General features: G+C 39.9%; 2 protein-coding genes across 12 annotated transcripts in view; both read left to right on the plus strand.

Annotated features, from left to right (window-relative positions):
• The window catches only part of BLTP1 (bridge-like lipid transfer protein family member 1), a 109,798-nt gene extending 107,322 nt beyond the window's left edge, over nt 1-2,476 (plus strand). For all 11 annotated transcript variants that reach the window (XM_052681555.1, XM_052681556.1, XM_052681562.1 and 8 more), the window contains 3 exons: nt 223-357; nt 1,287-1,452; nt 1,734-2,476. In XM_052681555.1, coding sequence (XP_052537515.1) covers nt 223-357; nt 1,287-1,452; nt 1,734-1,950 — 518 coding nt within the window. In that variant the 3' untranslated portion in view covers nt 1,951-2,476. The remainder of the gene's footprint in view (nt 1-222; nt 358-1,286; nt 1,453-1,733) is intronic.
• Nucleotides 2,477-2,559: 83 nt separating this feature from the next.
• On the plus strand, nt 2,560-13,406 carry ADAD1 (adenosine deaminase domain containing 1). The gene is made up of 11 exons (XM_052681567.1): nt 2,560-3,013; nt 3,229-3,405; nt 5,171-5,338; nt 5,868-5,936; nt 6,436-6,561; nt 7,147-7,270; nt 7,476-7,646; nt 8,735-8,961; nt 10,295-10,532; nt 11,005-11,137; nt 12,016-13,406. Exons 1-11 carry the CDS (start codon nt 2,833-2,835, stop codon nt 12,127-12,129), a joined length of 1,728 nt encoding a protein of 575 aa, XP_052537527.1. The 5' UTR covers nt 2,560-2,832; the 3' UTR covers nt 12,130-13,406.
• Nucleotides 13,407-15,214: the final 1,808 nt, after the last annotated feature.

Here is a 15,214-nt window from a genome sequence, read left to right on the forward strand (position 1 = left end):
TATAAGCTAGAAAAGGCCTGTACTGAAAAAGGAAATAGGAGAGAAGAACCTAAATGTCATGCTTCTATTTCCAAAATATTACCTGCAGACTACAAATGGAATAGGGGGAAATGCCTGCTCTGTAACAGCAGTGTAATTTACAGATCATTTGTATTAAAATTCAGTATACTTTTATGCAATATGTACTTAAAATGTATTAATGCTATTTTGATCCAACTGTAGATACAAGCGTTAAACCAAAGGTGGAATGCAGTGTGGTAACTGAATTTACAGACCATATCTGTGTAACTATGGATGCTGAATTGATCATGTTTCTGCATGACTTGGTGTCAGCTTATCTAAAAGAAAAAGAAAAAGGTAAGCTATTAGTATCTGAGGTATCTGAGGTAACACTAGTCAAACAATTACATACTGATTGACTATAAATATTGTTGAGATCTGAAGTCTGGGCTTAGTGCTATGAGATGATAGCTACCTCTTTAAATTGCTGACAAGTGAAATTTAACTTTACATTAACCAAATTCTCTTGTTCTATTTTGGGGAGGGGAGCTTAAAGCCAGGAGGTGTTCTAGCACCTAGCAAAAAGTGCAGCGTTGCATGGGAACCATTTCAGCTGACTTTAAGTCCTAGAGGAGTGGAAGCAGAGCAGTTGCCTACAGATGGTACAAATAGCATACTACCATGTCTCTGCTGTTCAGGGCATTCTGCTCCTGTTACCTAAAGTATTTCTAAATTCAGTCCTAATTCAGATATTTGTATCTATTTTATTCTTTGTGCTGTTTGGAGGTGGAAAGGGCTGCTGTTCTTTTTCTGTGTTCTAGGATTTAAACTCAGGGAAGAGCTGGGTTCAGGTTCCTCTCACGCCCTTGGGCAAAGATGGATTTTAATTAATCTCCCACCATCCTCCTGCTCAGAATATGCTGTCAATTAAAAAAAATTAAAAACTAAGTATGTGTTTGCATGTAGCTTATGGAATGCAATATGTTTTGTTGTGTGCCATGATGAGTTTGAAAGAAATACTCTGTATATGAATGGGTTGGGTGGCAGAGGAAACAATTCCACATTCCTGTACCACCTACTAATGTTTAAGTTTTCCTTATGGTATGTTTTATTTATGCTTTGTTGAAACCAGAACTGTTGCTAGAAATTCAGAAGTTCTTACAAAACAAGGTGAAACACAAGATGGTTTTCTCTTGTTGGAAACGTGCTCTGGAATTTCTTTTAAGAGATTAGATGCTCAAACTGACTGGTTGATTATTTTTTTTCTGCCCCTTTCCATTTTGTAGCTATTTTTCCTCCTCGCATTTTGGCTTCTCGTCCAGGGCAGAAAAACTCTGCTGGTGTACTTGAGGACAGCTCCACAGAGAGAGAAGCAGAGGAAAGCATTACTTACACTACAGTTGACTGGAGAGAATTTATCTGCAATACTTGGCATTTGGAGCCCACACTCAGGTAACAAGCAGACTTACCAGTAATCTCTTTGTCTATGCCTTTTATTTATGGGTACTGTCCTTCACACCACAAGTGTTTCCATACTGTTCAGCTGCTATGGATCAATTACATGGATGCTGTAGTAGTTTTCTGTTTGGCTGTTAGTGCTGGTCTGGAAGGTGAGATGCATGTTAATGCTAAATGCAGGTAGTTCCAAAAAGCTAGTTGCAATCTATACCTGAGATTGAATCCACCTACTATTGTTTTTCTTGGATTTTTTCTTTTTTTTCTCTTTTTTTAAGATTAATATCCTGGACTGGGAGAAAAATTGACCCTGTTGGTGTTGACTACATCCTCCAAAAACTGGGCTTCCACCACGCCAGGACTACCATCCCCAAGTGGCTGCAGCGTGGGGTGATGGATCCTTTGGACAAGGTTCTGTCAGTTCTGATAAAGAAACTCGGTACTGCGCTACAGGACGAAAAGGAAAAGAAAGGAAAAGACAAAGAGGAGTACTGAAGCGATAATGTGACAACCACCATTCCGTTTGATTTTTATCAAAGTGTTTTACTACAAGGTTTATATATGGTTTAAAGAGAAACCTAACAGCATTTTGCTACTCTATTTAGAACTTACATTGTGAGTAACTGTTTACTGTGGTACTTGATACCATTCTGTATTGGAAGTATTGCATGGTTACGACCAATGTATATTCTGTGAAGGAACACGCAAACACTGGCAGTCGCTTCTCAGCACCCACTGGTTTATTCTGTGCAATATGATTCCTGCATCTTCAAAATATTGCAGATTTACTGTGAATTTTATTAAACTTCTTTTGCCATAACACAGCCCCTTTGTTGATGTGACTGGTAATCGAGTTGTCAATGTAGACTTGTGTAAATTTATATAAATATAACTTATGAAACTGTGATCGCCTTAGTGCTAAAAATCTTTAAGTTTATTACACTTGTAATAAAATTTAACTATTGTACAGGGTTTTTTTTTTGTTCAACTTCTTTGATTAAAAAAGTGTTTTAAGTGTAAATCTGCATCCAGTCTCCTTTAAGGCGGTTACCCCGCTGTCGACGAGAGCGCCTACCGCCTCGCCGTTGCGGGCCGCGGCTGCGCACTGTGGGCGCCGCCCTGCGCGCGGGGACGCAGGGCGCGGAGCGAGGCCCCTCCTCGCGCCGAGCCATTGAGCGCCTTTTTTCCTCGCGCCTCGGCACGTGGCGAGCGGTGTGGGGCCGTGAGGTGCTGGCTGCTCGAGCTCTCGTAGCGCCGGCCGTGCTGGCTCTGGAGGCGGCGGCGTGGTGGTTGAGGTCCACGTGCCGGTGCTTCCCGGTCGGCAGGGTCTTCAGCATCTGGCACAGTTCCTGTTGAGCTCCGTCAGGTTGATCGGGGATGGCCGCCACCAGTGACAGCATGCAGAGGGCTGGGCCGGCTGTCTGTGAGCCCGCAGAGGAGAAGGCTGTGCTGGTGCAGGCTCCCGCCCTGCTGCTGAGCCCCGCGGCTGCAAGGCTCGGGCTCGCGCCTTCCCAGGGCCGGCACGGACCGAGCGCCCTGAAGACGAGAGAAAACCCAGGTATAGCTTTCAGTTCGTTCTTGGGACTGGCTGTGTAAACGAGCTGTTACTGCTACTGAAGGAACCTCGTGTGGCTTTGGCACTCTGCTGGGTTTCCTTGTCAGTGCGTTTTCTCTAGCGCCGGGAGCTGTCTACAGAGCATTTCTTTTAACCAAACAAGCTGTTGAGGAGAGCGTTCAGTTTTTTCTTGTGTTGACTCCTCGGTCTCGTTGCAGCGATGTCCTTGCCTCGCCCAGCCCGCCCGTCCCCAGAGCCAGCAGTGGTGCAGGACGCGTGGCTGGCAGACTTCGTTGCGGGGTACCAGAAGGGCGCAGTTCACCCGGTGTCAGCCCTGCACTGCTTTGCGCAGAGGTACAGCATGCAGCTTGATTTTAAAGAGACCGGTGTGGCAGGTAAATGCTTCTTTCTTTACATACAGTTGTGTTTGAGATGATTCGATTTCTTGGGCTGGCATTGATGCCAATAACACAAGTTACTTATTCATTTTTTAATGTTGGTTTCACTCTCCTCACATGAGCGTTTTTTTTTCCCTGGGAAGTGATTGCCTTTTTCATTCTCGTGGCTGCTTGCTGCCCTTCTGGAGCTGTTGTGCTTTGATCAGAATCTGCTTCTAGCTTCCTGAGCTTCCTCATGACTGCCGTGTTCCCAGTTTTGTGTGTTGTTTTTTTTCTTCCTGTAGAAGCAGTTGTTCTCCTTTAGAGTGCAGCTTTTTGTTTGCTGCCCTGGAACTTTTTTTATTTTTTATTTTGTGTAGGGAGCAGAGTCAGCAAACCTGAGCATTCCTGCAATTCCTCTATAAGAGAAGTTGTCCTTTTATTACATGCATTCCAGTTTGGGCTGCGTTCTGAGCAGGGCCGCATATAACGTTCTGAGCAAGGTTTCTGTGCAGTAGTCTGAATGCCTGCTTGCCTCAGTGGATGATTGCATGATGTGGGCAGAACTTTTACTCGTTTATCTTAGAATTCATCAGCTGATGATTTGGAGGAGGGCCAGCCCGATTTTTTTCATGAGGAATTCCATTATTCTGCTGAAGAGTTGTAAGTTGAATCAGATGTAGTATGCTGTTGTATTCCAGTTTCTGTGAGTCTAATCCTTTCATTCAAAATTTACTACAAATAATTGTGTATTGTGGCTAAACAGCAGTCTTTTTCCTCATTTCAGGTGTTTCAGTGTTCCCTCTATCAGGCAGAGGTTCCATATTAGCAAGTTATCTGATAACTTTCCTGAGCTGAAATGTTATTTTTTTCTGCTGCTTTTTTTTGCTCTGGTATAGTTCCTTTTTAATATTTATCCCTCTCATACCATGTGGTAGATATGCCTCTTCGTTACATTACATAGGGCTTTTTCCTCATTATTTTAATATTGCTTAAGATGAATATTACTTAACGTGATCTATTTCTGAGATTTTTGTCCCAACTCTTCTTTGTTTTTCTTGTTCTCAAATCTTCAGAAAGGTGACAGGAGAGAGGTCTGGATAGGGATAAGCTCTTTTCTCCCAGTCTTTACTGCTGTTACAGAGGTTTCTCACGGTTGCCATAGTCGAAATTTTCTGTGAATTCAGGCTGAGTTTACAAGATACCTCATCAGTACGGAAAAGTTAACCATTGGAGAGATTGAAGGCTCTGCTCTGTAAATGTATTCCAATCTGCTCCCTTATTATTATTAAGCTATTTTATCTTGCTCTCTGTAGGCATAAGATTACTTCTTTTAAATGCATGTCTTCTCTGAAATGCAAATAATTAATAAACTTATTGGGTTGCATTCAGTTTCTTCCCTTGCTGGGCATAGTTCTGTCACAGGTTGCCTTGCTTTAATTAAAGAGGGCCTTTGTTACCCCTGTCAGTTGTTGTTTGTCTGACCAGCTGATGATGATGGGTTGCTTGCCATGCCTGCTGACACTTGGAACTGGTGTGGTGATTTTGCCAGGCAGTTCGGAAAACGTGGTGTTTTGTTAATACTTGTTAGAGCTGGAAGAGAGCTTTATGAGAAGTACAGCGAATGAAAACTGTCAGGATACTTGTGGAGGTGAAAGGTATTTTGTTACAATCATCTTTTCATCTTGTAGTGATGCTTGAAGTCAATCTAAGTGCATAAAGCTATGGAAAAGAATACGTTCTTTAGTGTTACTAATCGTGATTCTCTTTTTCTCCTTAAAAGGACACGCCATAAGTCCTTATTTTGGCATTAGTGCTGTGTTGGATGGTGTTTACTACAAGACTGGATTAGGAAGAAGCAAGAAGGAGTCTAAGCAGAATGCAGCTAAATTGGCTCTTGATGAGCTACTGAAGTTGGAGTATATGGTGGCACCAGCTTCTGGAAAGTCAAGTAAATATTAAAGCAGTACCTGAGCAGAACGTCAAAAGATTTGCTTAGAGCTTTTCTACCTAAAATCCCTGTGTAGCTTTGTGAAATGCTTTGGTGTTAAAACCTCTGTCAGTTTTGAGTCCTTTTGGAAGTTATTTGTTGTTTAGTTTTGAAATTCTTTGTCTCCTCTGTACTATGAGTTGCAACAGTTTTTGGCTCAGAATGGAGAACTGCAGAAGGAATTAATTTATCTGTTGCACTTGATTTACTAATTGCTAGATTACAGCAGTATCAAGTTGTTCTGAGTATGTTTGAATTTTTATAATTATGTCCTTGGCTTTGTGTTACTACTTGCAAAAGAATGAAGTTACCATAATGTTTACCTTTATTTAAGGATTGTTGCTTAAATAACTCTATTCTTATAAGGACTCCAGAAAAAAATCTCTAATTCTTAAAGAATTAGAAGGTTAAATGTGTTGCAAATAGTGTTTGATTGGTGTTTTGAAATTTGTATTGTTGACACCTATTGGAAGTTGTCTTGAATCCTCAGGTCCTCCCCGTATTCTGGTTGAGCCTGAAACTCCAGCAAGCTCTATTGATGTTTCAAGGATCAGTTTTGGTAAGGAGTAATCTTGTTTAGCTGTGTGATCTGAATCTATAAAGAAAATACTTTAATTTTGTTTAATGCTTCTTCTAAAACGCTTTGTGATCTGTACGAAGGTTCTGTTATTTTATATGTGTTGTCTTCAAAGAATGCTGGAAGAATTGGTCGCTTAAGTAGCACATGGATGAATGCTGACAGACACAACTCAAGTGAATTTCTTCAACTAAAATCTTGAATCAGAGATAGGAATAGATAAAGCCTTGCTGTCCTTCTTTGAACTACCATGTCTGATAAACTTTATCTGTGTTCCTACTTTACCTTGAATAGTAAAGCCATGAAGTGTTAGCAGTATTCTTGTCTTTGTTTATTCACATCCATCCTTGTAATTGTCAGAGGCACAAGTGGTGCTAGTGCTTTCACCATGTCTGTAAATTTATTATCTGCTCAGTGCTTGATTCTGTCTGTTTTTCCCTTTGCACATTTGTGTCTTGCTGGCTTTTATTGTTCTGTTTAGAAGGACGACACCATATATATCAGAAATTTTCGCAGACAGTTGAAGGAGTGTTTAACAGCCTGACTGCTGAAAATCCTGAGTACCAAAGCTGTGGCAGTTCACTGGCTGCCTTCATCATTGAGAAAGGCAAGTTGGTTTTGATATGGGATTCTGGGGCTTAAGCAGTCTAGCCTGTGCTCCCTAGGAGCCTTGATTCAATGTGTTTCTGACCTTGCATGTAAGCAGTAGCTGCTCTTCTTTGTCATACTCTTTATTGGTGGCTTCATCATAAATATTCAGTGTGTTTCAGTATGCTGTCTTAAATAGGAATTGGACTAAAATCTCAAAGGTTGGAAAAGGTCTCTAAGATCATCCAATCTGACTGACCATCACCACCAGTATTTCCCACTAAACCTTGTCCCTCAGTACAACATCAAAATGTTCCTTGAAGCCTCTGGGGATGGTGATTCCACCACCTCCCTGGGCAGACTGTGCCAGAGATTGATGACTCTCTCAGAGACGTATTTCCTAACATCCAACACCCATCTTTCCAAAACCTTTCAGGCAGTTGTAGAGAGCTATAAAGTCACTCCTGAGCCTCCTGTTCTCCAGTCCAAATAATCCCAGCTCCCTCAGCTGCTCCTTTTAAAAATGGTGCTCCAGACCTCTCACCTCTTTGTGTTTTGACTGACTGACCATTGTGTTTTATTGCATGTTATGTTTTCTTTTTAGGTGGAGAGCATAAAGTCGTAGCTCTAGGAACAGGAGACTGTAATTACAGCAATGATTATTCACCTGAGGGAAGAGTGGTGCACGACAGCCATGCCATCGTTACTGCACGACGTTCTCTTCTCCGGTGAGATTCTGTGTACAAGTTGTTACCACTACTTTTGTAGCCAGTTCTTAGTTTTACTTCTCTGAGAGTAAATACAAGTACATTTGCATTTATTTAGTGTGTCCCTTTGAGATTATTTTTGAGTCAATGTAAATGAAATGTGAATGTTCACGTATTTTTAAACAATTTAGTATCTCTCATGCCTGTTGTCACCGCTTCATTTTAGATATTTTTATCGACATCTTTTGCTGTACTATAATGAAAATCCAGCACACAGAGAGCAATCCCTGTTTTGCACAGCACCTGACTCGAAGCTGCTTACCCTAAAGCGGAATATAAATATCTATCTCTATATGAATCAGCTGCCAAAAGGATCTGCTCAGATAAAAACACAGTTGTAAGTACCCAGGTATTCTCAGAGGTATTGTAATGGAAAGTTCATTAGTTTCAGTGACCACCACGAGTGTGAAAAATACCCGTTGTTACATGTTTACAAATAGCGGGGAAGCCTCTGCTGAGTTTTTCCGTGTTTTGAAAGCGTTAGTGTACAAAGTGGTTGTGGTAAGCATAACGTGTTGGGACACAAAACTTGTATGTAGGTTGTGATTTCAGATTGTTACTTTATTACAGATTATCTGATTATCTATTGACCTCTACTCTGAGATGGTGTTAATTTCCACATTGAGAAAGCAAATGTGGTGGCTTAATGTCGTCCTTTGCACCACAGGTCTAGGCTGTAGTCTTGAATTGTGTATGCTATGGGAAGTGCACAAGGTTGTTCTGCTTTGTGGGGTGGTGGGAAGGGGTAATGAGCACACTTGATGAGGCACATAGACTCCTGTGCTTGCCTCCATTCTTTCTAACTTTTGTTACATTCTTGAAATTTTAATAGTTTTGAGATTTAACTGAAGCAGTCAATGACTTAACAAAGTTGTTCTGAGCAGTATTATTTTGTTGTCTCTAGCACTAGTATGGTGGTTTACCTCCTTCAAACTTATACAGTCAAACTTCTTCATACGTGCAAGACAGCTCACTTCTTCCATACTGTGTTTTGGTGTTCAGAAAACAATTTGCAGGCTGGAAGTCGCAGCCAATTCACCCCCAGTTGTGATGACTGGGGGAGCTTCTCCCACTAGAATTGCTGAAGATTTTAGGTATTTCTTTTTCTGTATCATAACCTGTTCTTAGAAGTACTAATTAATGAATCTGGATGCAGTTTGCCAGCTACTTTGTAGTGATTGATTGATCACGTATTCTGTGTTATTTTTTTCTCTTTTTGTCTGGTCTGGTCAAAGAGACAAACTCTGGAAAATGCTTTCTTCTGATACAGCAGATTGGCTTATGTATCAAGTGAGTTAATTTAAGGATAGGTTTTTAGAAGGAAGTTACTTATTTAGAAGTGATTGGCTGTGTGTGGAGAAACAGCACTTTATAATAATTTTCGAGTTCTTCCTCACTGAGATTTCTTTTTCTGTCTTTCCTTAGATGTCTTAATCCACATTCTCTAACTGCTTGCCAAGCTGCTGAAGAGCTGTGTCTCCATGTTGCTATAGAAGGCAAAGTTTATCTTTCTCTTTCTTGTCCTTCTAAAACTGTGAGAGTAATCAGTATGTCAGCTAGTGACAAGTTAACAAAATGGGAAGTGGTTGGTGTTCAGGGAGCGCTGCTGAGTTACTTCATTGAACCAGTGTATATCAACACTATTCTTGTAGGTAAGCTTAAACTTCAGTCTTTTTTCCATGTTTTCATCTTCAAGTTTGATTCTATTTTATAATGAAATTAAAATAGTGAACTGAATGAAGTTGTTTGTTTTCCAAAGAGCTGCAGAATGTTTTGTTTTCACTTGCTTTGGAGTTGCTCTGATGTAAAACTCTTATCTCATTCTTTTGTCATTGTGTTTTTATTTAGATATTGTTTTATAATGGATAAAATGTTAGATACTGAAAAAGTATCACATACTTGATGAATGCTGTGTTAACTATTTGGTCAGATATGGTGACTTCAGGGTGATGGTGTATTTGGCTAATGGTAGAAATGAGCAGTGGTGGAAAAACTTTTCTAATACAACTAAACACACCAAAATGCTCAGTTTTGCCCCAGGGGAGCTTAACAGCTCTGTGAGAGAGTCTTGGGGTCTTGGTGGTTGGGTTTTTTTCCTTTTTTTTTTTTTTTTTTTTTTTAAACATTTGTTTTTCACTCGTTTCTATTGGTCATTGTAAATACATGTCCTGTTGTGGAACAGAAATTATCAAGGTGATAATGAGTTGTCAGGGTTTTGTAGCATTTAAAAAGACAGTGCTGCTGTCAAGTACGTATTTCTTTGTGTGATGGAATTAGCAAGTATTATCTTCAAGATTTTAATCTCTGTGCACTTGTATTATGAGGCTTGGTACAGAAGTCTCTGAGCTCCCCAGACATTGAAGCTGTGGCACAGAACAGCTACCTGATGGGTGTAGGGAAGTTTGGGCACTTACTTAAAAGAAGTGATACAAAGCTTCTCAGGTTCACTTAAGCATTGTTCAAAGTAAATAGTAATGTATTATATGAATATTCCTTGAAGATGCTGAGGACCAAAGTGTATTTATTTGGTAGATATTTTATGACTATTCCTTGAGAAGCAACAGACCAAAGTAAATTCATTTAAGCAGTCAGTGCAAGTGTGTAATGGAAGTGTGCAGTTTGATAGTTTCTGGTGTAAAAGCCTGAGAACTTTTCTTGAGTAAGATATGTTTCAGTATGAACAAACGTTGTGTAAATTCACTGGGCTGTTTACTAATCTAGAACATCGAAGTTCTGTTTTCATGGTGTCCTGGTGAAAAGTTACCACTTTGGAAAGGAGATGTCCAATGAAAATCACGGCGCTTCTGAAAGAGAAAAAAAGTTCCAGTATTTTTGTTTTGCAAAGCTGATTTTTCAAGTGAAATCTTTTGGGGAAAAAAATGAATGTTCCAATGACCAATGGAAACAGATGGGTTCTTGGCTGTTTTATTGATTTATTTTTTGTTTGTTGATGTAATTACACGTGACTGGCTTTGTTTGTACTAGGAAATGGAAATTGCAGGAGTTTGAAGGGGTTAGAAATAGCTATAAGACAACGTATTGACGATGCGCTCACAGCAAAGCTTCCAGTGCTTTACATGGTCAACAGATCGTTTACTTACTTGGTGAACACCGTACAACCAATTCAAGTGGATGTAAAACAGAGGTCTCTCAGTTTGAATTGGATGTTGTCAGATGTGCAGCTGGAAGTTGTGGATGGGCTAAATGGAAAAGTCACTGAAAGGTCAGATTTTTTTCTTTATTCCTTGCATTGAAAATGCTTAGCCTGTTGTGTGCATTTGAATATTGAGCTTTTAAGTTGCATGTAAAGACCACAGTATAATTCAAATGAGAGGGATTCTTTCTTGTACTAAATGTATGCATCCTGTATTTAGACACAGTTTTAGAGATCTTTCAGTGACGTACCAAAATGTGAAATAATATATTACATGTTCTAGTGATTGCTTTACTTTTCGAAATACTACCAAAGAGTTCAGATGAGTTCCAGTTTGAAAACTGTTCTTGGTCATCTTATTTTATAGTTCTCTCAGCTGCTGACTTGTATCAACTCTGCTCATTCAGAGCAGAAGCAACATCACGTGATCAAATTCACAAAGCACTGGGGCAAAAAAACCCACCGTGTAACGATCAAGGCAATATACCTGTAGTGTATTTCTTACTGAGATTTACTGTGTTCTTTGTTATTTTACCTATAGTTCACCATTTAAAAGTGGCTCTTCCATGGCAAGCCGCCTTTGTAAGGCAGCAATGCTGAGTCGTTTCAAATGCCTGGCTGGGCGAGCAAAACGAACTGACCTGCTTCAGGTTACTACGTACCATGAAGCTAAGGTAAGCTGCAAAGGGAGAAGAAATAAAGGAGGTCTCTTGATGGCTGCTCTCAAAACCAGTTCATTTGGCTGCGGTGACTTTCTGTATTGCTTTCTAGATTTGCATGAGCAGGTGGATTCCATTATTACCTTGTAATTTTTACCTGGGCATCTCTGAAATTGCTGTTTTTAAGTAAAATCAGTCCACTGTATCAGTCTTGACACGCTTCTGTATAAACTTCTGTACTGTGGCTAAAGACTAAACATTTTTCTCACAGTAGGGCTAGTTTCATGCAGGAAAATTCTTTTTTTTTTTTTTAAATCACAGCTTTATATTCAATTCCATACATAGATAATTTTTCTACCATGAAGTATTTTTGTGGGAGAATTGAAAATTTCATATTGAACTTTTTGAAAGCTTTTTTTTTTTTTTTTTTTTTTCCTTTTCAGAATATTCTGCGAGTGTTTTTTTTGCACATGTGCTGTTTTTTTTCTAATAAAGATTTTTTAAAAACTATTTTAAAGCAGACCGGCTTGTTAATTGACTGCATGTTCATGTATACTTAGGGTTGCATTGGGCGACATATTGATTGACATAGGATTGACTTGTTTTCTGTCTTAAAGATATTATTGGGTCTGAAGAGATGTCACAAAACATGCATGTTGTATTTAACAGAGGAGTTCTCCCGTTCCAGTGAATGACTGAATGTACAAAAATAGCATGTTTTTCGATTCTAGGACGTTTTCCATCCTGTCAGCAATGAACAGAACTGTAAAATTTATAGGCTTTGCTTTCAGCAAGGCTTGTTCTTATGCATATTATATGATAGCATTGAAGAATGCAGATTACTGTAACCATTATACTTGAGATCTTTCAAGATCCTACCTTTTCTCTTCCAGGTCAAGTCTAATTTGTATCAGGAAGCTAAAAAGTTGCTGCACAGCTACTTAGAGCAACATGGTTATGGATCCTGGATTGTGAAGTCTCCGCATATTGAACAGTTCACTGAATGATTGCAAGATGGATTGTGTGTGGAGTCCGTTTTCTTTTGGTAAAATGAGATACTAAGTAGTAGAAAGTTTGGCTCTTAGTCAAGTATTTAACTGTTGGGTTCATGTTCGTGGTGAGAGAATTGTTGAGCATGTGCGTCCAACCTGCTAGTTTTATAATTTTGTTGCCCACTTTTTTTTTTTCTTGTTTAATAAAAAACGCAGCTTTGTTACTTACATTTACTGTGTTATGTATCTTACATGCAACAAGAGAGTTGATTTTTTTCACACTGTGGCCCAGGCAAGATAAAAGGTTGGACACCCGTTGCGTCTGCATGTTGTAGAGCTTCCTACTTACTTGTAGTTATTAAACTGGCTGTAACACTGAAGTTTTTTCACAGGTAGGAGTATGTAGCAGTGTTGCATGTCTGTTTTGTTTTGCCTTCCAGCATCACCTCATTCCCTCCCTACACTACAGAGTCACTTATGTGCTTAAGTTCCTTGCTAGTTGACTGTGCCTCAAACTTTTTGTATGCCTTTTTCATAACTCTTTTTTGGGGGGAAATCAGTAAAAGTAGGATTTCTGTAATAAATAGATAATTGTTCCTGTGTATTACTTTTGGAAAGCAGTATTGACTGTCTGTGCTTTAGCTGGAGGTGTCTTCTGTTAGATATGATTTTTGTTTAGCATGGGTTCATCACGTGGCTTGTAATTCACTACGTGCTGTTTGTGGTCTTTGTATTTCAAAAAGTGAAACTGAATTATCAAGCTGTTACTCACCTGTTTTGTGACAAGCTGTGACACTCTTCACTAGTGAGTTTAAATCATCATAAAGATTTCAAAACTGTAAATAAAAATAGTGTGATGTAGAAGTCACCAGTAACGAGGTTCCTTCAGTTTTTGGAGCTTCCTTAACAGCTGTCAGATATGATTGTTGGACACTTTCTCCCACAGAGTACTTAATTGGTGTACTTGTTCATCCTTCCAAAATTGTTTCTGTATGGAATAGTCTGAAAAGTGTTGCTTATTGAGAGGGAAATTGCTTCCTTGTAAATTACCATAATATTACAGTGACAATTTGGTAATGTTTGGGTGTTAACCATCATCAGGTTTTTTTCAGACTGTTTTGTGTGTTGTGAAATACTCGTGTATTGATGCTAGATTCTGTGCTGTTTGTGTTTCTTGATTTTTGTATTTCATACAAATTTGGGAAGCTGTTATGTCAAGTTCCTGTATATCAGTAATAGTTGAATTTTTTGTTTCTTATTGTGAGATGATTATAAAACAAGATTTGACAGTGTTTTTTCCTTGCATGGCTTTTTTTAACTAGCAAGTTGAATCTTCACCACAGACAACCTTACAGCAAAGTTGTTGTTGTTTTCATGATACTAAAACTATTTTACATATTCTTGACAGTCTGTTAGTGTTTTGTGTACTTCTGGACAGTTTTTGTTTATGGTTTTAGACCTTTGGGGCATGACCGAGGTGTTTAATGCTATCAAGCTAGAAGTCTTAAATATGTACAATTAACTTCATTTTCTTTGTGTACTTGAGGCATTTTATTAATTGAATAGCAAACTAAAACTTCTCTGAAACAGTGTTTTTTCAAGGAGAGAAGTTCTTTTGTGAATGAGATCTGGTAATCTGTGTATGATAGCTGTATCATTGAGGCATCACTTGATTACAACAGTGGACTCAGTTTTTTTTTTTTAATTGAGACTTTTTGTTAATGAATTAGGAGTAAATGAGCAATGCATTCAGGTAGTAAATTGATGCATATGCTGTTAACAGTTTTTCTCACCTACTTACATAGTTTCAAAAGCACTTGGAAAAGTGTGGCATATTTTGGAACTATTTCTGTTAAGAGAAAACAGGTCCTGATATATCTAAGCATATGTCCAAACTCCTGAGAGGCAAGATTGCTGTTGCTCCCCTTGGCATCAGGCTGAAGGGGCATTCCTGTCAGGCACATGCATGCAGAGCATGTGGGTATACTCCCATAGCCAGTCCCAGAGCTTAAAGACCAGCAGATGAGGGTACTCTTATGAAGGCAGCACCACTGCCCTGTGGTTAAGAGCTCAGCTGCTACTCTCTCTGGCTGAGCACAACGGAGATTTCTGATTAGAACGTGTCTCTGTGCAAGGTGGAGTCCTCCAGCAACTGGGCTGAACCATGTTTGCCCAGTAGGTGCCTGTTGTTTCTGAACCTGGAAATAAAAGCCTTTGAGGATAGAGCCCTGGGCCAGTTTCTGGTATGGGCTGATGCATGCAGTCGAAGGCCAGGCCTCTACTTCCTAGCCCCTCTGAGATCTCACCTGTAGAGATACACGATCATACAGCTGACTCAGACTCCCCTACTCCCATAGCTCTTGACCCTAGAGCCGTGGTGGTGTTATATCCAGAATTGCCCTTAGAGCCCCACTCAGAACCCTCTTGCTCCCAAGCCTCTTTGCCTACTCATCAGCTCATTGTGTTTGTTTATTGCTGGTGATCATGGCGTTAGTTGCTCTCTGTGCACAGTGGCACTCTTGACTACATTAGCACTTAGAGCCCTGTAGGTGTACATACAGACAGAACAGAGAGGAATGTGTTAGCAAGGAATTTTATGGGATTGGACAAGACCAAACCAGGCAGGTGTGCTGACTGGCATGCTATTTAAATGACCGGTCCTTTATATCTCCTTATCTCTCAGTTTTGCACACTCATCTTCCCCAGGTCAGCTAAACACCTCTGCTTCTTCCTTCTAAGCATCCTGTTATTAAGTCCTGGGCAATCCTCAAATGCTCATGTCCTTCATCCCAGTAATGGGTCCCATCCCCTAGATCAGGTGTGTCCAACCCACAGCCCGCCGTCTGCCCTGTGCTGACAGGGCAGTGGCTCTTCCGCACTGAGGCCTGGTCTGGCTCTGAGAACACTTCCCTCTCAGGTGTGTTATTAGCACTGTTTTGGCTGAAATCACCACAAGGGTGGGGGAGCACAGCATGCTGTTAACTCAAGTTACGGCAAATAATTTAATGCATTTTAATATACTGGCTAAACACAGCCCTGTGAACAGTGAAGAATATGCATCCGTGCTTTCCATTTTGGTAAAAGAATTTCAGAATAGGCT

This window comes from Tympanuchus pallidicinctus, unplaced genomic scaffold (assembly GCF_026119805.1).
Source record: "Tympanuchus pallidicinctus isolate F22 unplaced genomic scaffold, pur_lepc_1.0 scaffold2, whole genome shotgun sequence".
Lineage (NCBI taxonomy): Eukaryota > Metazoa > Chordata > Aves > Galliformes > Phasianidae > Tympanuchus > Tympanuchus pallidicinctus.